The sequence below is a fragment of the Mus musculus genome, chromosome 5 (genome assembly GCF_000001635.26).
Source record: "Mus musculus strain C57BL/6J chromosome 5, GRCm38.p6 C57BL/6J".
NCBI classification, from domain to species: Eukaryota; Metazoa; Chordata; class Mammalia; order Rodentia; family Muridae; genus Mus; species Mus musculus.
The window spans coordinates 16,191,693-16,216,992 of NC_000071.6; the positions used below are offsets into that span (position 1 = coordinate 16,191,693).

At 36.7% G+C, this 25,300-nt stretch overlaps 1 protein-coding gene across 11 annotated transcripts in view; it reads left to right on the forward strand.

The window, feature by feature from the left end:
* Cacna2d1 (calcium channel, voltage-dependent, alpha2/delta subunit 1) overlaps positions 1 to 25,300 on the forward strand; it is a 440,248-nt gene that overhangs the window by 257,429 nt on the left and 157,519 nt on the right. For all 11 annotated transcript variants that reach the window (XM_011249744.3, XM_006535619.4, XM_011249742.3 and 8 more), the window contains exons 5-6: positions 3,063 to 3,104; positions 21,184 to 21,313. In XM_011249744.3, coding sequence (XP_011248046.1) covers positions 3,063 to 3,104; positions 21,184 to 21,313 — 172 coding nt within the window. The remainder of the gene's footprint in view (positions 1 to 3,062; positions 3,105 to 21,183; positions 21,314 to 25,300) is intronic.

The following is a 25,300-nucleotide window of genomic DNA, read 5'->3' on the forward strand; positions in this document are numbered from 1 at the left end:
CCAATGTAATCCACATTAGGGTTTATTTGAGCTCAGGATGCAAACCTTCCCTGATGCTGCAGGTTAGATGAGCATTCACAAGGTCTAGGGGGAGGGCTTTTTAAAGGAAAAAAACACAGTGGGAGTTTCTAAGTCTTGGGTTTGAGGTTTGTGAGAGGTGCTCAAGACAAACACCTAGTCATGAGCAATGGTCATGAGCAATGTTAATTAACTGCTGTTATGGAAGAGGAGCTAATAGCACCCTTTGAAACAGTAGCTCTTAAGTGCAGAAAGGAGTGCCATAGGACTGGTGACTCCCAGCAGCTGCAGCTGGCCAGATGTGTTTCACCGTGGGACCTCGTCCTCTGCTTAAACTTAACATTTCTCGCTCAGGTCTCTCAGCCTCATCTTGTGTAATGGGTCCTATTGAGCTGGTAATGTTCCACCCTTTCCCCTATCCCACCCCCCTGTAAATGTGCCAACTCTTTACCAACTATCTGTTTCTCATGCAACTCTGTCACTTGCTTTGGTCTTCATTCATAGGATCCTGAAACTTCTCTGGAGATTCCCCAGTACCAGCTGGGGTCATCATCTCCTAAATAAGGTGCCTTGTATCAAGTTCTAATTTGGAAAACCATCTGTATAACGGGTGAAAATCAGTCCATTAAAGCCTTTTCTGCCGAGGATAAGGCTGGTTATAAATTGTTTCGTCAGCCTCGTAAGGCAATGCTGTAGGCACTGGTAACGGCCTGTGATGTTCTTCAGCCAAGCATGGGCTTCAAAAGCTGATGGATTTCAAATCTCTGCCTCTTCCCAGCTCACATTATAGAGCACATCACAGGAGGAGGAGCATGGGGAGTGAGGAGCTGAGGCAGTTGCCCCAGGAATCAGGCCTTCACTCATCATCAACCAGGGAACGACTATCTGTGTTCTCCCTGACAGGGCTGGTAAAACAAACCAACAAACCAACTGGGTGCCATTAGAAGTATTAGGAGGCAGAGACGTTAGGGTAGTTCATCACAGCAAGGAAAGCTGCTCTTCTGTACACCTCTTCTGAGTCTGGAGACAAAGTTGAACTTGGCACCTCAGGTTTAGAATTCCAAGCACACCTTACTTCCCCTTTGTTCTTTGCTGCCCCTGCTACTTCACTCCTTGACTTGGTCCCCTCTCTTTTGCCACTCCAAATTAGTTCTCATCAGCCTTGTTCCCAAAGACCAGCTCCGTGCACCTGATGTCAGACTGAGCATTATTCGACTACAGTCTATTGACTGGACTTCCTAAATTATTTCTTGCATACAACTAACATTAAAAATGTGTTCCCTTTCTGCTTTTACAAGGCTCCATTTTAAGGCTCTTCCCTTAAATGGACTAAAATATAGAATGTGTTCCAAATAAAATAAAAACGTTTGTTTCAGTACTATTTCACACTCCCTATTCATCTAGAGTGCTGAAACCCATTGTTTCATTTGGAAGGGAGGAATAAAAGAAACAGGGATTTCAAAGAACAATGTGCTGAAAGGTTAATTAAAATTTTAACATATCATTTTTTTAGAGGAGCAGGCTCTTCTGTATCTAAAAGATGTTGCCAGGTTCAAAGAATTTAATGCAAATCCCAGCATGCACTAGGCACACCATGCCTGAGCTCCCCCCCCCCATATTGTTTCTTGTGGTCAGTAAAACATGTGATACATTGACATAGCCATGATATCCTCAATATTATTTGGTGTTATTCTTTGACTGATTATTTTATACTCAGGATTAATTCACTACAATAATTTGAGCTTTTATATTTTGTTTCACCGTGATGATTTTCTGAAATTGATAGTGATTAATTGGGAGATGATCTGCTCATAACAGAATGAAATAAATTAATGTGATTTTTCTGCTAGGATGTCATAGTGTGGTCAAGTGCTCTTAACTGTGATCAGGAGTCAAGAAGAGCTTTGTGTTGTAAAAGTCAATAGGAAGGACATTAGAAGTGGAAGATTTCATGGATTAAATATTAATGGACTTGATGATTACAACCAGAGCATCACTGACGCTCCAGACTGAATCGTGTCCTAGAGCATCAGGGATGTGCATGCTCACTTATGAGCTCAAACTCCTCAGAGACTTGGGGCCTGTAGAAAATAACCAATTTATCTTCTCATATTCTACTTTTGCCTTTTTTCCCAGTGTCTCTGGCTTCTATTTATTAAATTCATCTGGAGCACTAGAATAGCTCAGAGGCAGATTACTATTAAAGTCTATAAGATGAAGAAATAAATTGGGACTGCTCTTAATGCTGAAAGAAATTGATCCTAGTTGAGGTCCAAGATCCAAGGAACTCTGAAATAATTTACCACTTGTTGTTTCTTCTTGTTTTGTTCTAAAAATGGTCTATACTATATTTTATTTGAATCGTGTGTGTGTGTTGTATGTCTATGTGGGGTGCGTACACATTTTTGTTCTATTTAAGACTTTTTGAACGCTGCATATATATTATGAGTTTTACTATCTTAGTGTAGAATTTCTAATTCTTTCATATAGCCCTTGATGTCTATCAGGCGCCAGAGTTTGAGCAATGTTCAACACATCCTTGTGCCATCGCAGTAAAATTATAATCTGAGGTTGTTTTTTTTTTAAACTCATAAAGATTTCTCACAGGATTTATTATGTCTTCAAGAGTTAATACTGTGGAAAATTATATATGAAGATCAAAAATATTTTAACACTAATAAATAAATGGTCTTATTTTATGGTGTGTATTATTTATTATATTTATGTGTTTACTTGGGTATCCCAAGGATGCACTTAACCTATGAACTCTATATGTTGTTTCTCTTAGACAGTGTTTTTACGTCCTGTTCTAAGCTCTTTTCTCCACTATAGGTTGTTCTATAATTTTTGGCCCTGGTGTACTGCTTTAGTGTTTCTGAAAACATTTGTGGATCTATGGGTTTCATGGGGTATGTTGTATAAACAATTTGTGAAAAAGTCATTCATTACTTAGAATACTAAAAAAATGCATTTAGGTAATGTTAGGTAAAGTATTTCTTGTTTATGCTTTGTTATCAACACAACATTCTCTTTTTCTGTTTTAGAGCAATGAAGTTGTCTACTATAATGCTAAGGATGATCTTGATGTAAGTATTAAACAATGTACATTAAGTTGTTTCCAATGATGAAGGATTGATTTAAGCAACTGACACCGGATTGGACACATTTAAAGAGACTGTTAGATAACAAGGGCAAAACATTAGTTAGATGTAGCTAGGTGATGGTGTTAACTCTTACTTACTTTGTACTGAGAGTTTACTGGCTTTTCTATATTAGAAATGGTATTCTAACTTTTTGTTTCTGACCTAGCCCATCCTGTAAATGCCTCCATGTGTGTTGCTGTGGCTTAGACATGTGTATTACATTTGCAAGGTTGATCTGAATACAACCATCTCTGTATTCTGCCTAATGTCAGTGGGCTTATCAAAATCCAATGTAAAACTGGTAACAAATGAGCCTGCTGACCTGATCTTTAAGATATAGTGGCTATGATGCTTACAATTCATTGACAACTTGACATTATCAAGAATGGCCTGGAAGAAAAGCCAGTGGGCAAACCTGTGAGGAGCTCTGTAGAATAGGTTAGGGTCTAGGAATGTCTATAATGGTTTATTTTAATTATGTTAATCGTAGTGGGTAGGTGATCCTTACCTGTAAGAGTTTCTCTTTAATGGTGGTGAAGTCCTGGATGGGGTAAAGGGGAGAAACGGTAGCTCAGTGCTAGCACTCATGCCTGTTTGCTTCCTGACTGTGGAGACAATGTTACCAGTTGCCTCAAGATCAAGCACCATGCCTGTCTCCCACAACAGCAGTTCCATTACACTCTGATCCAAAATAAATCATAGTAGTGGATAAAGTAATGTATGATAGTTATACAACAAAACCTACACCTATAAGTGCTCTAGTACTGAGCAATACTCTTGACAACATACATAGGATTTTTGAGTGAATGTTTTTACTATGAGTTTCAAATATTTGAGAACATGATGCTTTTGAATAATGAGCAATGCATAATTTTGCCATGTTTCATAGGGATTGAGAGGCATTTTATTTACTTATTGTGGGAACATTTTAAAATATACAGGTTAAACAAGGTCTAAATCTTTCATAGTTGATTATTTGTATTACAAAAATACTTATTATTTATGGATAATTATTTATCCACAAATGCATTTGAAGCCGTGTCATACCCCTAAGACCTAGAGTTTATCATTAAACAAAGGGCAGGGCTGCTATGAAATTCTTGTTTGTTATCTTTGCTTTTTTATCTAAATAAAAAGCATTCTTATGGACTGGAGAGATGGCTCAGCGGTTAAGAGCACCGACTACTCTTCCAAAGGTCTTGAGTTCAAATCCCAGCAACCACATGGTGGCTCACAACCACCCGTAATAAGATCTGACACTCTCTTCTAGAGTATCTGAAGAAAGCTACAGTGTACTCACATAAAATAGTTAAATAAATCTAGAAAAAGCATTCTTATAATTGTGAGGAGAATGAAAACAGGGAAGATAAGTTATGGAGTATAAAGAAAATAATAGGATTCATAAACTAAGTCATCCTCACCAACCCTTACATTTTAATTTCCCCTAAGTTATTAAATCCTAAAGTTCCAACAGTTTGTCTGGGGAGCTGATTTGGTGGTTAAAGTGCTTGCTGGCTAAGCATGAGGACACGGCTTCTGGCACCAGCACTCACTCTACAAGTTGGTGTAGTGGTAGGTACCTGTAAGCCCATCACCAACCCTGGGCTTTCTACTCACACAGGACAGCAAATCCATGAGATGAAGACAGAATCTTCTTTAAAAAAGAGTGTGAGGAAGGATTGAGAAAGATACTAGACATGACTTCTGTCATCCACAGGCACACGGCTCACATAACTGTACATGCAAGTATAATCGCCAATCATGTTACCTTTCATCTAGGATGTAACAAAGTTGACTAGTGCTGTTTTCAATTCACTCATTTTGTGACTTGGATTCAGATGAAGAGTATATATATATATTTCTGGATAATATGCTTGACATATTTAAAAAATATAGCCATGTTATAGATTTTAATACTTAAAAGGAAGAGAAAAAGACATCCAAATATTTAAGCTGTTATAAAACCAATCCTAAATCTGATAGGGGACTAATATCCAATATATACAAAGAACTCAAGATGCTGGACTCCAGAAAATCAAATAGCCCTATTAAAAAATGGAGTACAGAGCTAAACAAAGAATTCTCAACCGACGAATACTGAAGGGCTGAGAAGCACCTGAAAAAATGTTCAACATCTTTAATCATCAGGGAAATGCAAATCAAAACAACCCTGAGATTCTACCTCACACCAGTCAGAATGGCTAAGATCAAAAATTCAGGTGACAGCAGATGCTGGCGTGGATGTGGAGAAAGAGGAACACTTCTCCATTGCTGGTGGTATTGCAAACTGTGGTACAACCACTCTGGAAATCAATCTGGTGGTCATAGTACTCCTGGAAGATCCAGAAATTCCTCTCCTGGGCATATACCCAGAAGATATTCCAACTTATAAGAAGGACACATGCTCTACTATGTTCATAGCAGCCTTATTTATAATAGCCAGAAGCTGGAAAAAAAACCCTAGATGTTCCTCAACAGAGGAATGGATATAGAAAATGTGGTATATTTACCCAATGGAGTACTACTCAGCTATTAAAAACAATGAATTTCTGAAATTCTTAGGCAAATGGATGGATCTGGAGGATATCATCCAGCATGAGGTAACCCAATCACAAAAGAACACACATGATATATACTCACTGATAAGCAGATATTAGCCCAGAAACACAGAATACTCAAGATACAATTTGCAAAACATATGAAACTCAAGAAGATGAAAGACCAAAGTGTGGAATGGGAACAAAACACCCATGGAAGGAGTTACAGAGATAAAATTTGGAGCTGTGACGAAAGGATGGACCATCTAGTGATTGCCATATCCAGGGATCCATCCCATAATCAGCTTCCAAACGCTGACACCATTGCATACACTAGCAAGATTTTGCTGAAAGGACACAGATATAGCTGTCTCTTGTGAGACTATGCCGGGGCCTAGCAAACACAGAAGTGGATGCTCACAGTCAGCTATTAGATGGGTCACACGGCCCCCAATGGAGGAGCTAGAGAAAGTACCCAAGGAGCTAAAAGGGGTCTGCAACCCTATAGGTGGAACAACAATATGAACTAACCAGTACCCCGGAGCTCTTGTCTCTAGCTGCATATGTATCAAAAGATGGCCTAGTCAGCCATCACTGGAAAGATAGGCCCTTTGGACTTGCAAACTTTATATGCCCCAGTACAGGGGAACGCCAGGGCCAAAAAGGGGGAGTGGGTGGGTAGGGGATTGGGGGGTGGGTATGGGGGACTTTTCGGATAGAATTGGAAATGTAAATGAGGAAAATACCTAATTAAAAAAAAAGAGAGAGAAAAAAAAGAAATGGGGAACAAAATACCCATGGAAGGAGTCACAAAGTTTAGAGCTGAGACAAAAGGATGGATCAACTAGAGACTGCCCCACGGGGGGGGGGGGGGGGGGCAGAGATTCATGCCATAAACAACCACCAAATCCAGATACTATTGCATATGCCAGCAAGATTTTGCTGACAAGACCCTGACATAGCTCTCTCTTGTGAGGCTATGCCAGTGCCTGGCAAACACAGAAGTGGATGCTCACAGTCATCTATTGGATGGAACAGAGGGCCCCTAATGGAGGAGGTAGAGAAATTACACAAGGATCTAAAGGGGTCTGCATCCCTATAGGAGGAACAACAATATGAACTAGCCAGTAAACCCCCCTACCCCCCGCCCCAGAGCTGTGTTTCTAGCTGCATATGTAGCAGAGGATGTCCGACTAAGGAGGAGAGGCCCTTGGTCTTGCAAAGATTTATGCCCCAGTACAGGGGAATGCCAGGGCCAGGAAGGAGGAGTGGGTGGTTTGGGGAGCAAGGCAGGGGAGGATATAGGAGACTTTTGGAGAGGAAACTATGAAAAAGGATAGCATTTGAAATGTAAATGAAGAGAATAGCTAATAAAAAATTAACATTAAAAAATAAAATTATAGTATCTCTTTATCTTTCATCTTTAAGATATTTTTATTAACATATTTTTATTACTTTTTTGTCTGTTTTGGTTTTGTGAGACAAGGTTTTACTATATAAGTTTGGCTGGTATTACAGTCATGCACAGTCATGATCAACCTTACAAGTATTCACATAACTGATGTATAAAACAGTAAATTTGTTGTATTGTCGAATCAAGGTTAGGCAATAACCTGAGTTGCTATGATACCATGAAATAAACTCTTCTGTTGAGAAGTCAGATTTGCTTCTTGAACATTCAAAATATTTTTACATTAACATTTTTAGATAGAATTTCTGTTTCAGTTGTAGGTTAGATCCCTAGAAGAGGTGCTGTTGTGTTAGAAGTTTGGGATATTTTAATGCGTTATATGTATGCATTTTATATAATATATGTAATTTCCTGTAAATTATTATAATTATATAATATTTATTTTTATTATAAATATTATTAGGAAAAATAACATTTAATATGTTATGTATAATGCATAAAGTGCATATTAATATAATATGATACATATTATATAAAAAGTTGTATATTATATATAATTAAAAGAATTTATATATAGATACAGATTTAGATAAATAGACATAGATAATTTATAGAAATTATCAAATTCCATGGCATACCTTAATGTACAAAGTAATTAATTACTACCTAGCATTATATTAATGAAAATTTAGCACATTAGAATTGTTTTTCCATTGCTTTGATTAGTTTCTTTTTTTACCCTCATTCACATTTTCCCTACATGTACAGTAAACATGCTATTTAGAATTTTATTATTCTTATCAGCTTAATGACCATGTTGAATTATGATATTCAGTTCATCTATAAATATGGATTTCGATATATATTTCCTAATGTTGGCAAAGTTAACTTTTTCATACCTTTTTGAATAGCAGTTGCCTGACATATATAAATGTTATTAAATTATGACCATATAAGATTCTGAATATTTTATAATTATAACATTTGTATAGTAAATTAGAACATATTTTGTAGTTAAGGTATCTTAAATGTATTTGCTTAAATGTATTTTCAATGTGTTTAATTCATATTTACATAAGACCTTAACAACCAAGAAACAGGGCCAGGGAGATGGCTTTGCATAAAGGACCTTGTTACCCTTGCAGAAGACCTGAGTGTGGGAAGTAGAATTCTCATTGGGTGTTTATAGCAACACATAGTAACGTTAGCTTTAGGTGATCTGTTGCCCTCTGCTGGCATCTGCATTCATATACGCTACACACACATACATAGAGAAGGGGGGATTAATTAAAAATAAAACAAACAAAAACTAGACATGTGAAATGTTTTAATAAGTATTTGAGAAAATAATATTTTTATTGCACCTAAATGCTTACTGCTTTAGGGTTCTAAAGGGTTACATTGATAGGATATCATGAAATGAACTCTTATGCTAACACCTATTAAATAATATAATTAGTCAAAATTATATTTTGGAGTAATTACCTCAAAAGTGTTAAGTTTCAGAAGGATTTTGAGAAGAAATATGGGTGATAATAATATTGTCCTAAGTTTTAACCTGAATTGTACCATAAGTTGATGTTTTGAAATTAATCTAGTATAGTTGGTTTGGAATATTTCATGTCAGTTTTTGAAAATTTATGAGGAACTATAACATGCATAATTCGCTATCTGCTAAAATTTCATTTTTTATATTAATGTAAGATGCTGGTGGTATTCTGATTCTTTCCTTATGTAATTTCTGCATACCAAACTAGTGTGGAAATTCATAGTTAATCACTTGACTACCCAGGATGATATTTTGCTCAGTCTGTTTTCTTGGTTTCAGTCTTGGTCTGTCTCTGTCTCTCTGTCTCTGTAGGTCTATGTGTCTATCTGTCTGTCTGTTTCAGTGTATGTGTGTGTTCTCAGTCTGTCTCTGTTACTTTTAGTCTCAGTCTCTTCTCCCTCCTTCCATTTTTCCCTCCTTTCCTCCAGTCCTTCCCTCCCTCTTCCTCTCTCTTTCTTACACCACAAAAGGAGGTAATTAGCATTAGAGGAATTCTCCTTTGCCCTACAGAGCCTATTTTGAAGGTTACAGGTATCATTTCTTCTACAGTCATTGTTTGCAACCTGTAATAAACCATGAAGCTTATAGCAAGGGGACAAATAGAATTTATTTTCTTTCTCTGATGTGCATATGCCAGATAAAGTATCAAAGTCAGCTATTTAAGTGAGAACGAGGAGAGTAGTAATTAGCAGATAATAATTTTTCTACCTGACTCCAGTTACTTTTTTCACTGTATTAAAAATAGTGGCAACATACTACCCACATATCTTCTATCATTTAAATGCACTTGAAGCTTTAAATTGGAGGGAAAAGCACCTTTATATAAAATGAATATAGAATTTTTCATTCTAATGCATGTATTTTGGTAACTATTAGTAAATTACTTTCTACAATCGAAACATTATTCAGAAAAGATAATAAAGAACTGTAAATATTACACTCTCACCTATTTTAGGGTCCTAAAGGGTTAAATTGTTTCATTTTATCCCATAGGCTATTACTTATCTATCAAAGTTGTACTAGTATAGATGATACAGTTTATTCACCTTTACAGCATAGGGGAATTAAGGGCTTGAGCCATTCATGGTTACTTATGCATTATTTGATATTTGTATATAAAATGCTCACAAATCAAAATGTCAGCATATTGTTTTGGCTTGTATTTGGCTCACCATAACTGTTCTCAGTCTACAATATCAGATTACCATCTTATATATCAATACTAATTATAATACTAAATTAAGAAACTGCTCTCCTATTAAAATTGTTCTGTTTACATCAATAAGTGATGCAAGTAGCCAAAAACTGAAGTTTATTTATTCCTTGTGTAAAAGACTGAAAGATTATAAACTCTGAACTGCTTTTTAGTATTTTTTAACTTTCTCCCTAGTTCTGTGTTAGATAATTTGCTTTTCATCTGCCATGTGTTGCAACACAGAGGCCATATTCTCCATTTCCCACAAATTACTCTCATTCACTTAGACTTTGGTCTAACATACATGCAAGAGTTATTTAAATGATCTCAGCTTTTTGTTCCTAAAATTTAAATAGGCTTTAATCATTCAGCACATTATAATAATAAATAAATATTCCTAAATATTATGTTCATAGATAATTTCCATTGGTTTGTTCATTGAATATGTACTGTTGAGTATGGTATTTAAGACCATGACAACTTTTGGTGTTAAGATGGCTTTCTTCTTGGAGGTACCAGCAAGCTTTACAAATGATACCCTTGGTGAATTCGAGTATTATTTCCAAGAGGGTAACTTTGTGTGGTTAAAATTTCTGGCCTAGCTCTCATAAAGTATATACAATAGAGTCACCAATGGAGGGTTCTTCTTTCTTCTGTAAGTCAATGAATCTATGATGAAATCTCATCTTATATAAGTGTGAAAGACTTAAGAAATGAATATAATAGATCTATTCTAAGCATTTTCCTCTTTCTGTCCTCCACACTTAGATACTTTTTCTTAAAGAGCCCATTTTCTCACTACCCATGCCTCACTCTAAATCTGTATTAGTCACTGAAATTTGAAGGAAAATAATTTAAATATACTCATTAAAAAATACTTGACCTTTGTGAATTTCTCTTGTTCAAATGGTACAACATTTTACGTCATCCTCTGCTCTGTAGTTTAATGGCTTGGAATGAAACAAAAATAAAACCTCCCATCTGAACCTATCCTAGTCCTAAAATGAGACAGGCTTTTTTCCTTTTGTTGTGTTGTGTTTTTTAACTAATAACATAGAGACCAGTAATGGAAAAACCTGCAATGTTATAATTAAGGAGGAAAGCCACAGTAATGAAGATACAGATATAAGTCTATGAATTGGAGTTATGCTTTTCAAGTAAGAAAGGAAAACAACATGTCATATATGGTTTGTCCTGCAGAGAAAGATGCCAGGATATACAAAACATACCTAAAATCCTAAAACAAAACTGACACAAAGAAATTCTCATCAGAAGAAGAAACAAACTTAACAACACGAATTATTCATGTATGATACACTCCATGAATTTGAATTGAAAAATACTTAAAAGAAGAAATTTTATTAGAAAGATAGTAAGGACGAAAATCAAGATGCAGCAACGTAAACCATCAAGTTTGTGTCCAGAGATTATGCCAAAGCACAGGGAGTAGAGGGTCACCAGAGTTAGTGGGAGACAGCAATTAGGTCTGCAGCGAAAGCTGCTCTCAGTTGCAGATGTGGGTGGCCTACAGTGCTTCAGACAAAGGGTTTAACAGTCAAACATTTATAGGAAAGCCTTGCTCAAGGACATCCCAGAGGAGAGCTCTAGGAGACAGTTAAATATTTAGTTTGGTTGCTTAGGAGAATGAGTTTTGAATAGAGTTTTATGTTTAGCTTACAAGTTAAATTTGAAAATAAACATCTGAAGTTTTTCTAACAAGTGTGAAGCTACATGTTCGACTAAATATTTAATGTTCTGGGCTCAAAGTTTGTTTGACTCCCTTTTCAGGTAATATGTCCTCCAGCCTGTCATAATCCCCCTAGCTACCTCCTACTGTCTTACCCTCAACCTGCTTCACACACTTAAACACTATAGAAGAAGCATTTTTTAAAAAGGCTTAAATACAGACTAGAAATCCTAGAACATGAACATATAATGGCCCAGGCATGTGGTGAGTGTTAGATGACAAAAAGCTGTAGAGGTAGGGGTAGCTTTCATAATATAAATAAATCATAGAAAGGCCGGCCAGGCATTCAGTTCTTGTCAGAATCAAGAACAAATGTAAGCTCTCCAGGTTCTGTGTTCTTTAGCACATGCCATGCTGGCATGTCACCAAGTTTGTATTTGTCATTAAGAATGATCGGCTCAAGTGTAGCACATTGTTATGTTCCTTGTGGTCACGGTTCACGATCTCCCTCAAAGCAAAGCAAGTGTTTAAAGGTGGTCAGTTGTGTCTTTAGAATGTATTTGTTCTTGCAGCTTTCTGAATCAGCCAGTTTGTGGGAAGCCATCTGGAAAATCTTTTTTATCTTTCTTTTAAAAAGTATTTATTTACTTTATGTATATGAGTGCATTGTAGCTATCTTCAGACACACCAGAAGAGGGTATCAGATCCCATTACAGATGATTGTGAGCCACCATGTGGTTGCTGGGAGTTGAATTCAGGACCTCTGGAAGACCAGCCAGTGTTCTTAACTGCTGAGCCATCTCTCTAGCCACATCTGGAAATCCTTGAGGACTCTGTTTTCTGATAATAACTTAGTGATATTTTATAACGTCTTTGCTTCTTTATTTCAATCAAAAATGTCTCTATATACCTTGTAGCTATAAAATAAATCCCTACTCATAGCCAGGAATAAGGAAGTGGTGTCCAAAATAGGTATAGAATTGATGTCCAGCAGGGATTGCAGAATATGTTCAGAGTCATGACTTGAAACAGAAATGAAAGTATAACGTGGTTTGATTGTTTGACTAGTTACAACTAGAAAGTATGTAAGATGCGAGCCTTGCTGAAAATAGGACCGTCTGGCCACATATAGTTACACTCTTCCATTCTCTGTTGACATATTCACTTCTCTCATTAACTGATCACAAAGTGCTATAGTTTTTCAAATTGAATGCTATAGAATTATTTTTAAAATAGGTTCACATAGCAAGTTCCTTTTCTAAGAAAACAGTGGCCTTCCTTCCCCCACAGTGTTCTGGGAGCTTATAACTTATGGTTGACTTTGTAGAAAATGCCTCCACTGTAGTACTATGGACATCAGTCTTGATCTTAAAGGCTCCTGCTCAGTATTCTTCCCTTTGCTGCTGTTTTTGTTAAAATTAACACACACACACACACACACACACACACACACATACACACATATGTATACATATATACACATATACAAACACACATATACATACGTATACATATATACACAGATATACATACATATATACACATATACATACATACATACACACACACACACACACACACACACACACATATATATATATATATATATATATATATATATATATATATATATATACACATATGATTTCCACTTACAAAATTTCAGAATGCAGCTCCATTAGTTTGTCTGAACAGCAAGGCATACATGTGTGACTGCTGTGAACACTCTGGAAGAAAGCACAGGCCTTTCAGGGGGTACCACTGTCAGGTGTGAATCACTGACCTGCCCTCCATGAGCTTATATTGTCAAAGCCACAATTCATCATATATTCTGTGAAACGTAGGTAGCATTAAAACAATACAGGTAAATAAAACATTTAGAACATTTTGCCTTAAATTGTGCAATTCAGAAATCTTAATACATGTAATACCAAATCAATATGAATGCAATCACATTAAATTTTAGATTGGTGAAGTGATTTTACCATAAAAAGGAGCGTGTGTGTGTGTGTGTGTAAAAATTAATCTCAATAAATGGGAATTAGTCTAGGATACTGATCCTTGTTGTTGTTGTTGTTTTTCCTTTAACAATCCATATGCTAAGTAAAATCACAGGCAAGTCTCCAAAAATTTTGCAAAAAAGAAAAAAGTGAACACAATTTCAATGACTCCTCTGATGTTATTTTAGGCTTTAAACACTAAAAATTTAAAGAAAATTGAAAATATCACCAAATAAATAATTATCTAGATATCTATTTAATTTTCCTGTAGAGCAGATGTTTTCTTAGATCACTAATTTAGTTTTTGGGACATCTGTCCTGTGAGTGCGCAAATCCCTTGAGCATAGCGGCGTAGATTGCCCCAATGGTCTGAATTGTGCCAACAACTTGCACTATTTCCTGACTTCCCAGAGGGAAGAGAAGTCAGTCAGAGCATTCCAAACCCTATCTCCCATTCTGAGATGTGTGACTCTGACTGTCATCTAAATTAAATAAGCACAAACTTGATATCTTATCTCATTAAATGGAATTGATTATTCTGCTTCATTTTATTTTATTGATCATTTAAAATATTTTGACCTGTCTGGGACATTTGGCTGGTCTGCTGCGCTCCCTTGCTTATTTATTTGTTTCTTCTTGGTAGTCTTGTCTACTTTACACGAATTCTAACATGGCATTTTATCTAATGTCTCTTTAGAAGCATAATGTTTCATGATTTAATTTTATAGAAACAGATTTGAGTCTAGAAGGTGATAGGGTTATGTGCTTCATAGAGTCATGGAATCTGTTGTAATTATTTTTTAAAAGAATAAAACTTTAAGTTGATTTTCTAACATTTTAATACTAGTATCTTATAACATGAAGTCTTTATTAGAAGTTAAGGTGTTGGCAAATGCAGACTCCTCGATTCCAATACTTAGGGGTGAAACATTAGGGATCCTGTGTAACAGCTGAATTATTCCCTTTCCTGGAAGGTTTTGCTGCTGTTGTTCATCTAAATTAAGATGTCTTACCCTACTGGCTCTGGCGGGTTTGGATTGGCTTATACTAATGCATGGTATGTGCTTTGTGTTGTTTGCATTGCCTAAAGTTCAGAGCATCACTGTGCAGAACAAACTACTGTTATTTTAAAGAAAGCACCTTTGCTGAGCTTTGAGGCTCTCATGCAGTGTGATGACCTGTGCTCTGGCAGCTGTTCTGTGCATACCCTGCTACCCTGTGCTTCACTGCTGGTGGTGACCTGGGGCACCTTGGGTGCAGAGCGTTCCTGCAAAGGACCTGGTCCATGTCTGGATTTTCAACGTTTGTTTTCTGCAGAGATGCAAACTTTATTTTCCCGAAATTAACTTTCATTTAAATTACAACATCTTAAAGGGGCCTTTCCATTACATTAAATTGAATAGTAGATTTTAAAGAATATTTACCACAGGTGATTTCTAATGCCTGATATGAGAGTTACCAAGACCCAGGTATGATCTATGTTTATCAAGAGAAAATATGTATTTTATCCTTTAGAAATGCTTAATCTTCAAAACACTGAAATATACATAAGGGCTACTAAGGGCGGTTTCAATACCTTTATAGATTGGGTACTCGTTTAATCAGGTTGAATTCCAATCACATCAAACTTTCTTCATTGTGAAGAATTTAAATATCCTTTAATAGTTTACATGTGTACCATTTAAATATTAAAGACTTTAAATATTCCTGCCATTTAAGAATACTCCGCTGTTTAAGTGTAGCCTCCTATAGTGTAGAAGCATGATAAATCTAACTGTAGCAGATGCAAACCAACCAGTTTTTCCCACAGTCACCTACTTTCCCAAGTCCTGGACAGCTACCACTTTATCCTCAATTTCTACAAAGTCAGCTTTTTAGGTTCCACATACGAATGGAATTGCACATTACACTGTTTTATTTGCCCAATTTCACTTACCATAGTTATCTTCAGTTACATCTAATAAATTAACAATTTTATTAAATAAAAATTATAAAGAATATGCCCAGGAGATGCCTCACTGGGTAAGGTGCTTGCTTCTGTGCTTAGCAACCTGTGATTGATTAAGAGGTCCAGCCTTTGGGGAAAGAGAGAACGGACTTCTCCAAGTTGTTCTGATTTCCACACGTGCATTGTGCCATCTCTCTCTCTCTCTCTCTCTCTCTCTCTCTCTCTCTCTCTCTCTCACACACACACACACACACACACACACACATACACACACACACACACACACACGCAAGCACACACGCACACAAAGACATAAATAAATAATAATGATAATGCAATTTTTAAAAAGTGCAAAGACACTTTTGATTGCCAATTGGTTGTGGTTCACATCCCAGCACACAGGAGGCAGAGGCAAGAGGATTTCTGATTTGAGGCAAGCATGGCCTACAAAGTGAGTTCCTGGACAGTCAAGACTACCAAGAGAAACCTTTTCTTTTCTTTTCTTTTCTTTTCTTTTCTTTTCTTTTCTTTTCTTCTCTTCTCTTCTCTTCTCTTCTCTTCTCTTCTCTTCTCTTCTCTTCTCTTCTCTTCTCTTCTCTTCTCTTTTCTCTCTCACTCTTTCTTTCCTCCCTGCTCCTTCCTTCCTCCCTCCCTTCCTTCCTTTTTTTCTTTCCTTCTTTTTTTAAGTATAGAATAGAATTTATTCAGAGCATTGGGAGGGGAGTTAAGAGAGCAGCAGAGGAGGAGAAAGGAAGAGAGAGTAGTTATGACATGTGGAGGCAGGCCATGTGGGGGGGGGGGTTGGGGAGAGAGGGGGCAAGAGGCAAGGGAGAGGCCAGAAAGGCAGAGAGAAAAGAGAACAAGAGCATGAAACCCCATTTCAAAGAAAACAAAACAAACAGAAAATTTAATTCATAATTTTTGCATACTTTTGGCTCTTCTTTTATTTTAATTTGTTTTATAGGGATAATTTTATCATTGACAATTTTTAGGCTAATCAGTAAATAAAATACTTACAATTCAACAGCTATTACACTTTTCATGTGTTTCTACTAGTCTATTCATTATCTCCAGTGTGGTGTATTGTCTAGGAGTACCTACTACTTATGCATGCAAACTGTGTAGTATGTAGCCACTTGAGGAATTACTATTTTAAAGAGTGATTCTAATAGCCCCCCCCTTTCCAGTCTCACATTTTTTTCTAGGAACTACATATTCTTGATTTTAAGATTGTTTATAAACATATTTGTTGTATTTTAATGTATTTTATAGAAACATTATGATTCTTGTTATGAGTCAATAAAATAAATTTTCTTTTTTGTTGTTAATTAATCAATTGTAAGCTCCAGATTTTATTCTCCTCCTGGTCTACCCTCCAACTGCCACATCCCGGACCTCCTACCTGCCTCCATGTCTCTATGAGGATGTCCCTATCCCCCACCCCACCCTACTAGACCTCTAAACTCTCTGGGCCCTTCAGTCTCTTGCGGGTTAGGTGCATCATCTCTAAATGAACACAGACCTGGCAATCCTCAGCTGTAAATGTGTTGGGGGCCTCATATCAGCTGGTGTATGCTGCCTGTTTGATAGTCCAGTGTCTGAAAGATCTCGGGGTCCAGGTTAATTGTGACTGCTGGTCCTTCTACCAGGTTGCTCTCTTCCTCAGCTTCTTACAGCCTTTCCCTAATTCAATCGCAGGGGTCAGCTGCTTCTGTCCATTGGTTTGGTGCAAATATCTGCATCTGACTCTTTCAGCTGCTTGTTGGGTCTTTCAGAGGGCAGTCATGATAGGTCCCTTTTTGTGAGTGCTCCATAGCCTCAGTAAGAGTGTCAGGCCTTGGGACCTCCCCTTGAGCTGGATCCCACTTTGGGCCTGTCACTTGACCTTCTTTTCCTCAGGCTCCTCTCCATTTCTGTCCCTGAAGTTCTTTCAGACAGGCACAATTTTGGGTCAGAGTTTGGACTGTGGGATAACAACTCCCACAATAGCCCCAAATAATATAAATATTTTGGGGGTAACTCTAAACAAACAAGTAAAAGATCTGTATGACAATAACTTCAAGTCTCTCAAGAAAGAAATTGAAGAAAATCTCAGAAGGAGCGATCTCCCATGCTCATTTCCAGAGGACCTGAGTGAACTGCTTTTATTTAGTGCCAGTTAGACTTTCACAGTTCACACACACACACACACACACACACACACACACACACACACTCACTCACACACACTCACATTCATACACACACTCACATTCACACACATACTCACACAGAGAGAGAGAGAGTAAGAGACAGAGAGAGAGAGACACACACAGAAAGAGAGATAGAGAGGGAAGGTAACTAGAGAGTGAGGCTGCAAAGTTCATGGGTGAGATCATATCCGGTCTCACCTGTATAAAGTAAGTGAACTTCTCTCCTTTAAGTCCTAGGTAAGATATATAAATATTTGAATATTTTGCTCTAATAAAGTTTTATATTCAGCAAGAGCAAGCAACACATATTTCAAATGAAACTTACATTACAAATATCAGTTACTGGAATATGGAGTTTAATATAGTACTTATGCAAGAGTATTTGTCATGTAATTATGGTAACTTTCCAGATTGAACATTCAGATATGCTGTGTGAAAAAAGTTGAATGGAATATCCAGACATCAACATTTTTCTATGTGTTCTCATTATTATTTTAAAATCAAAATTATCTTAACACCAACCTAAGAATTGATCATCTTATGTTTTGCTCATGTGTTTTACAAAGTATATTTGATTATATTTTAGAATCCATTTGTTCAGTTTCTCTGTATTGACTTATACAAAGATAAGTCTGTTTATTTTATTTATTTATTTATTTATTTATTTATTTATTTATTTATTTATTCTATGTAAGTACACCATAGCTGTCTTCAGACACCCCAGAAGAGGGAGTCAGATCTCACTATGGATGGTTGTGAGCCACCATGTGGTTGCTGGGATTTGAACTCAGGACCTTCGGAAGAGCAGTCGGGTACTCTTACCCGCTGAGCCATCTCATCAGCCCACAAGTCTGTTTATTTTAGATGAGATGCTTTTGAAAAAAGTTAAAGGGAAATGCTGTTTCATCTCCTACAGATCTGAAAAATACAAATATATTAGGGATATAAAAAGGCATTTAGCATATTAGAACTATGCATTGGCTCTTCTAATGTTAGTTAATTGCTATATCACTAATATATGCTATATTTCAGTTAAACTGTATCCAGTAATCCTATAAGTAAAGTGGGAGTTTTGATGTTATAATGAACAATAATCCATCATATTTGCCCTCTATCAGACATATAGTTGGTATGCACCATTTTCCCAGATCATTTCCAGAGAGATAAACCCTTCACTACCATTTATATTCATCTATTATCTACAAATAATAAATCAATATAATACATGGAAGTTAACAAACTTTAAGTATTTGTTATGGATTTTTGTTGTTGTTGTTTTGGTTTTTCAAGACAGGGTTCCTCTGTATAGCCCTGGCTGTCCTTTGTAGGCCAGGCTGGCCTCGAACTCAGAAATCTGCCTGCCTCTGCCTCCCCAGTGCTGGGATTAAAGGTGTGCGCCACTACGCCCAGCTTGTTATGTTTTTTATGCTTATTGCTAATCCTAATTTCTCATGAGAGATTCTGCAGCATCACGTGAACCTAGTTTAACTTAGAGGAATATATTCCAACTTCTATTTTCTCCAGATTTGCTGAAGTCCTGGGTAACTCTCATGTTCTTTTCGATGTCAAGGTCAGAGGTGGAGCTTGAGACCCTATGCTCTAAAGCACTGAATGAGAGCTGATGGTGCTTTGTACCAATTTCATTGCTGTTTTAAAATAAGAGTAACTCTGCACTGTTAGCATGCTCATGGTGAGACACGCTGTGATGTCATTCATTAGTTGAGTGTTTTCTTCACGGCAATGTTACTAGCACAGATTCTGATTTTCTTAATATTCCCTTGTCTCACTCTGTTAATTAGTTTTTAGAAAAGGTTTTTAAGAAGAATTAATAAGGGGTTAATTTTAATATTAAAATCTAAAAAAAAGTGAACTCCTGTATCAATTGCATTCTTTCTTTTCCCAATCAAGGCAGATGTGACTTTTTTTAGTCTAAGCAGTATTTCGCTTTGTGGTTTCTCATGGGCACCCCTTGCTGCATCTCTCTTGTCTTTTCTCTGTGATTCTCTCATTCAGATAATGTCACCTTAAGCATGACTCTTGTTCTGCATAAATTGTTGTTATAAATCCATATATTCATGGCTTTCCCTGAATAAAAACCTTTTCTTCTATTTTCAAACAACTTTACCAAAGTCCACTATTACAATGAAAATCCTAAAGAGTGCATTTATGTGCATATGTTGCGATCCCAGGCTACATGAGTAATGCCTTATTATGCCTAAATAATGACATCATGGCTTATTAAACACGTTTAGCACATAGTGAAGGATTGGGCAGGAAGAGTTCAGATGCACTTGAAGGTCTATGTTGCTAATATTTATGTCTAAATAATCTTTAGAGTAGTCCAAATAACGATGTGTATGTTGTCTCAGTATTTGAAGATACCAACATGGTATTTGGTGGGTTACATTCTTTAAAACAATAATAATAAACAATAGCATGATATAAAGATAACATAAACAATAAACAAACTCTTCTTACAATCCTGTTGACTTTTTGTTCTTACAACATTCAATCAACTGCTTTATGGCATTTTCTGATTGTTCCTTCAAATATTTCCTATTGCTTATTAGGTATATCACTGCCATGTGCAAATGAATGTTGGGACTTTTTGGTTTACTGTATTTAAAATTGATTTTTATTCTCATTTTTAAAAAGTCTCTGGAATATATAAAACGTTTTTCACAAAAGGAATTGAAAATATAGTTCTAAATTTAGTCTGAAAATAGGGAAAAGTTTATAAAAATGTATTTCAATTGGAAAACTAATATGCAAGGCAAAATTTACAAAAGTATTGTGGATGGTTTTCCACCCAGGGAATAATAAGGAGACACTGTATGGCAGGCACAATTAGAATGACAAAGGACAGGAAATTAACCTTTGATTTTAATTCTTGAATCATTGGCTGTGTCCTTATTTATGGGATCCCAATGCCTATTTGAGAAAACGGAGTTAGGATTTAATTGTGTTTAGAACTCTAAAGGGGCTCTTCTTCTTTAGTACGGTTTCTTTTGAAAACAAAACTGCTTCACATAGACAAATTGCAAAAGTCCAAAAAACGATGCAAGACAATGAATGGTCTTTTACTTCTCTCTTCCCTCCTCATGTGTGCTACCATTTTTTAAATTAGTGTCAGCTACCCATTATAAGATTAGTAGTGTAAATCCTGAGATTTATTTTAAGTGGATAATTTAAATTTGCTTGTGCCGTGACAGACACTTACCCCTGCTTTACATCTGCATCTTAACGTGTTTTAAGAAGTTCCAGATGATTCTGGAATGCTTCCAACTCGAAGCAATGAGGAGATACCTTAGTTTTAATTGGGTAATATGAACATTTAATGTGACTGTTATAGAATTTATATAAGTATTTAGGCAAAGCTCCGTATTTAAAATATAGATCTATCTTTTGAAGAATATATATGGTGAGCAAACAAGAAAGTGAATATGAAAAAGTTTGTTAGCCTATTTTATAAAGTTGTTTATTATCTTTCTTTTCCTGTGTAGCCTGAAAGAAATGAGAGTGAGCCAGGCAGCCAACGGATTAAACCTGTTTTTATTGAAGATGCTAATTTTGGACGTCAGATATCCTATCAGCATGCAGCGGTCCATATTCCCACGGACATCTATGAGGGCTGTAAGTAAAAGACTATGAAGAACTATTGGGATGCTGAGCATGTCTTACATATCTTACACACACACACACACACACACACACACACATACACACACACACACACACACACACACACATGCATGCATGCATCGCATGCACACATACCTACACACACATGCACACGCACAAAGGAGCAAGTGAGAAACTGTCTCAGTTACAAGACTATGTGGAGAGGCTTGAGCCAAACCTCAGTAATAGATTGCTTCGCTAGTATATAAGACCGACCCTGGGTTCTGTCTCTAGAAACATAAATATAGCAAATATGAACAGCCACACAAAAAACAATGACAACAGCAGAGTGTCATTGCCAGACCCCTACATAAAGTGACAAATGTGATTTCTTATACATTTCTGATCAGATAGCATCTAGGACTCCTTATTGAAAATAGGAAGCCTTTCTGATCTGTTGTAAGTAATTCTGCTACCCTCATTAGCATACATAACTTACAAAGTATATAGATTTGTTCTTTACAAATGAAAATAGTGCAGCTACATAATGTGTGTGCGGAAATATACCAGCTACTTAAGGGAGACGGCTGTGCATTTTAGACTTCAATGGTAGACTGCCGATTGTACCTTCTCCTACTGTGTCTGTCAGTTTGGCTTTCTTTTCTTTACCCTAGAACAGATTAAAAACACCTTTAATGTTGTGGGCTTGAGATCCAAATGAATTTTCCTTTGGGGCAAGGAAATTGCCCTAAAGAAACTGACACCATAGCCTTGGACTCTGAGTTAAGATGGCGTCTTTGTAAGGAAGGGAGGAGGGAAAGTATTAGGGAAGAGAGTGGAAGAAGCCTCTGTCATGCTTTGGGGCACTGCATTCATTAGTAAGGGTGGATCTAAGGATGCTAAGTAGGGCTCTTCCTAAGGAAAGCCTGAGGATGTGAAATCCGGATGATGCATGCAGTCTTGACGCAGTCATAGACTTGGGTTTCCATGTTGTTCTGTAGCATATTTCCTAAATCCTTCTCTGTGCCTCATGTCTTCCTTTCTCACGTAACGGAATACCAAGAGGAAAAACCCATTGTATGCTTTAAAGATGATTTTCTTATATACCCACAAGTTGGAGAAACTATAGAATGTATCACGTGTCCAAAGTAGACATGAAATTTCGTAAAATCAGGAGCCTGACTTCATAAGTTCAGATATAAACTTCAGCAGTATTATTTTTTCAACTGAATCTTTCAGCTTTCTCAGCAAACATTTTCATGTAACTAAAATGGAATTATAATTATAGTACCTAAAAGGCCATTTGAGGATAAAGTAACAATATATTTTAAGTTCCAAAATAATACCAAACTTAAAGTCATTTCATATCAGTATTTGCTATTAGTAGCCTCATGCTATATTTGAGATGAAAAAAATGTGTAAAGAATCTTTGTAAATTACATTTTTTTTGTAAATTTGTTCTGAGACTGTTTTAAAAAGGAAAAGTGGGATGCATGCATGCTTTTTTGTATAACATACGTTTCCTCTTTTATTAACTTATATTATTCATTCACTTCCCTCCGGTTTTGTTTTCTGTTGGGGTGCTGGTGGTGGCACCCACGCGGTCACACACTGGAGATGTGCAGAGCCGCTAATATCTTCAGCCCTGTTTCTTCTTTTCTGTGTTCTAAAGACACGTGCCTTTTCTTTTTTCAGTGTATCAGTGATTTTAGAATTTTAATCATATGCTTTTTCTCACTTTTTGAGAGAAAAAGAGTGTGTGTATAAAGCTTATTACTACATAGAAATTAAAATAACATCTTTCTTATCTAATTCACAGTGTTAGGTCCAAAGAGTTTTTCTTAGGACATTTTGTTATTTTTGAGTCAGAGTTTTAATTGTTGGAATTACTTTTATTAGATTCTTGGGCCTAAAGAGATGGCTTAGTAGTTTCGAGAATTTGCTGCTCTTGTAGTGGACCTAAGTTTGGTTCCCAGCACCCACATGGCAGCTCACAATCACCATGTAATTTCAATTCCAAGATATCTGACATACTCTCTTCTGACCTCCATGGACAAGAGTCATGCACATGATACACAGGTATACATGCAGACAAACATTCCTACACATAACGTAAAAATTATATATGTGTGTGTGTGTGTGTGTGTGTGTGTGTGTGTGTGCGCGCACGCGTGTGCGTGTATATCAGAACAGTAAACACAGGACTCAGTTAATGCTCTTCAATTTTTAAACTTTGTTTAAACTTTATATAGTTTCAGTTTTCCTATCATCAGCTGACTTGTTGAATGGCAACAAATTAATGATTTTGTGTCTGTCTTTGCATTTACAATAAAAAAAAAAAACCAAACCTGGAATGATATAAAATTGTGAGTTGAACTGTTTTGGTATTTTGTTTGTTTTGTTTTGTTTTTTTATCAGCTGTCTGTGAATCTCATGGAACCATTCCGACTATTCCAACATGTCCTCATTTTCCCTTTTAAAAGATTTACTTGACTATTTTTAATTCTGTGAATGTTTATGCCTGTGTATGTGCACATACACATGAGCGAAGGTAGCCACAGAAGTCTTAAGTGAATGTAACACTAGCACGACTGGTTGAAGAATGTGATGCTACCTTAAATATTGTCACCTTCTTAGAAACCTTTCATAACTATGTTTGCTTTACTGTCTGGAATTTCACATCTTTCCCTAGATGCACTATTTAGTAATTTATGAATGCCAAAAAGATACCCTCAGCCAGTGATTTTTCACAAAACAGTTGTATTCCATGGCTTGATATGAGACAAACAAAAGAAAAGAGAAAAGCAAAGCAGAGCAGAGCAGAGCAGAGCAGAGCAGAGCAAAAGAAAAGAAAGGAAAGGAAAGGAAAGGAAAGGAAAGGAAAGGAAAGGAAAGGAAAGGAAAGGAAAGGAAAGGAAAGAAAAGGAAAGAAAAGAAAAGATGCATGCCTAAATGAAGGTAGTGAAGTTCTACCTTCCTATATCCATTTGTATCTCAGTAAGAGCCATGTCTGGCATGTGTTATCAAAAGAGTCATTCTATAAATTTTGTAGATTGGCATTTGAAAATTACTGAGCCAAAATTGTTCATGAGAAATAAGACACGTTATAGGAATAAGCCCCATTTCCCCCTTTTAACAATTTGTGCGGCTATTTTCAATTCTCTGTGTGTGCCTGCGTATGTGCATATGTGCAAGGGTGGCCACAGAAGTCTTAAGAGGATACTGCATCCCCTGGAGTTGGGATGATGGGCTATGAAAGGTGGGTGCAGGGAACTGAACAAAGGTCTGCCTGAAGACCTAATTTCTTACTCATGCCTTTATTCATGTGTATAGAGGTGTTGAGGCCAGAAGACATTGTTGGGTATTCTCAGGAAGATTGTCTACCTTCTTTGAGACAAGATCTCTCACTGGCTGGAAGGTCACAAATTAGGCTCGAGTGGCCCATGAGTGATCCTTCTGTATCTACCTGCCCTGCTCTGAAATTATGCTATCATACCATTTATACTCAATATTTTTACCTGAGCTCTATGAACAAACTCTGGTCCTCACTCTTTTGAGGGAAGCACTTGTGTGTGTGTGTGTGTGTGTGTGTGTGTGTGTGTGTGTGTGTGTGTGTGCATAGAGAACAAAAGTTAGAGGTCCTTATCATCCTCTGCCAATCTCCTTTTTGTTTTTGAGGCATGTTTCTCCCCACCTGAGTGCATTAGTTCAGCTAGACTGGTTATCTATCCAGTGGGCTCTCGAGAGCCGTCAGCATCTACCCTCAGACCCAACCTGACAAGTGCTGGAATTCCAGATTTACTTGTTATCATGCCTGGCCTTTTCCCCAGTAATGAGGACGCAAACTGAGGTCCCCATGCTGAGAAACTTTTATGAAAAGCCTTCTCCCCAGTCACTCATTCTTTGTTCTTATGCTATTGCTAATTTTCAGTCAAATAAACTCTTAACAGCTAAATAGATTCTTAATATATTTTGATCCAGAAGAGCGGTGAAACCTGA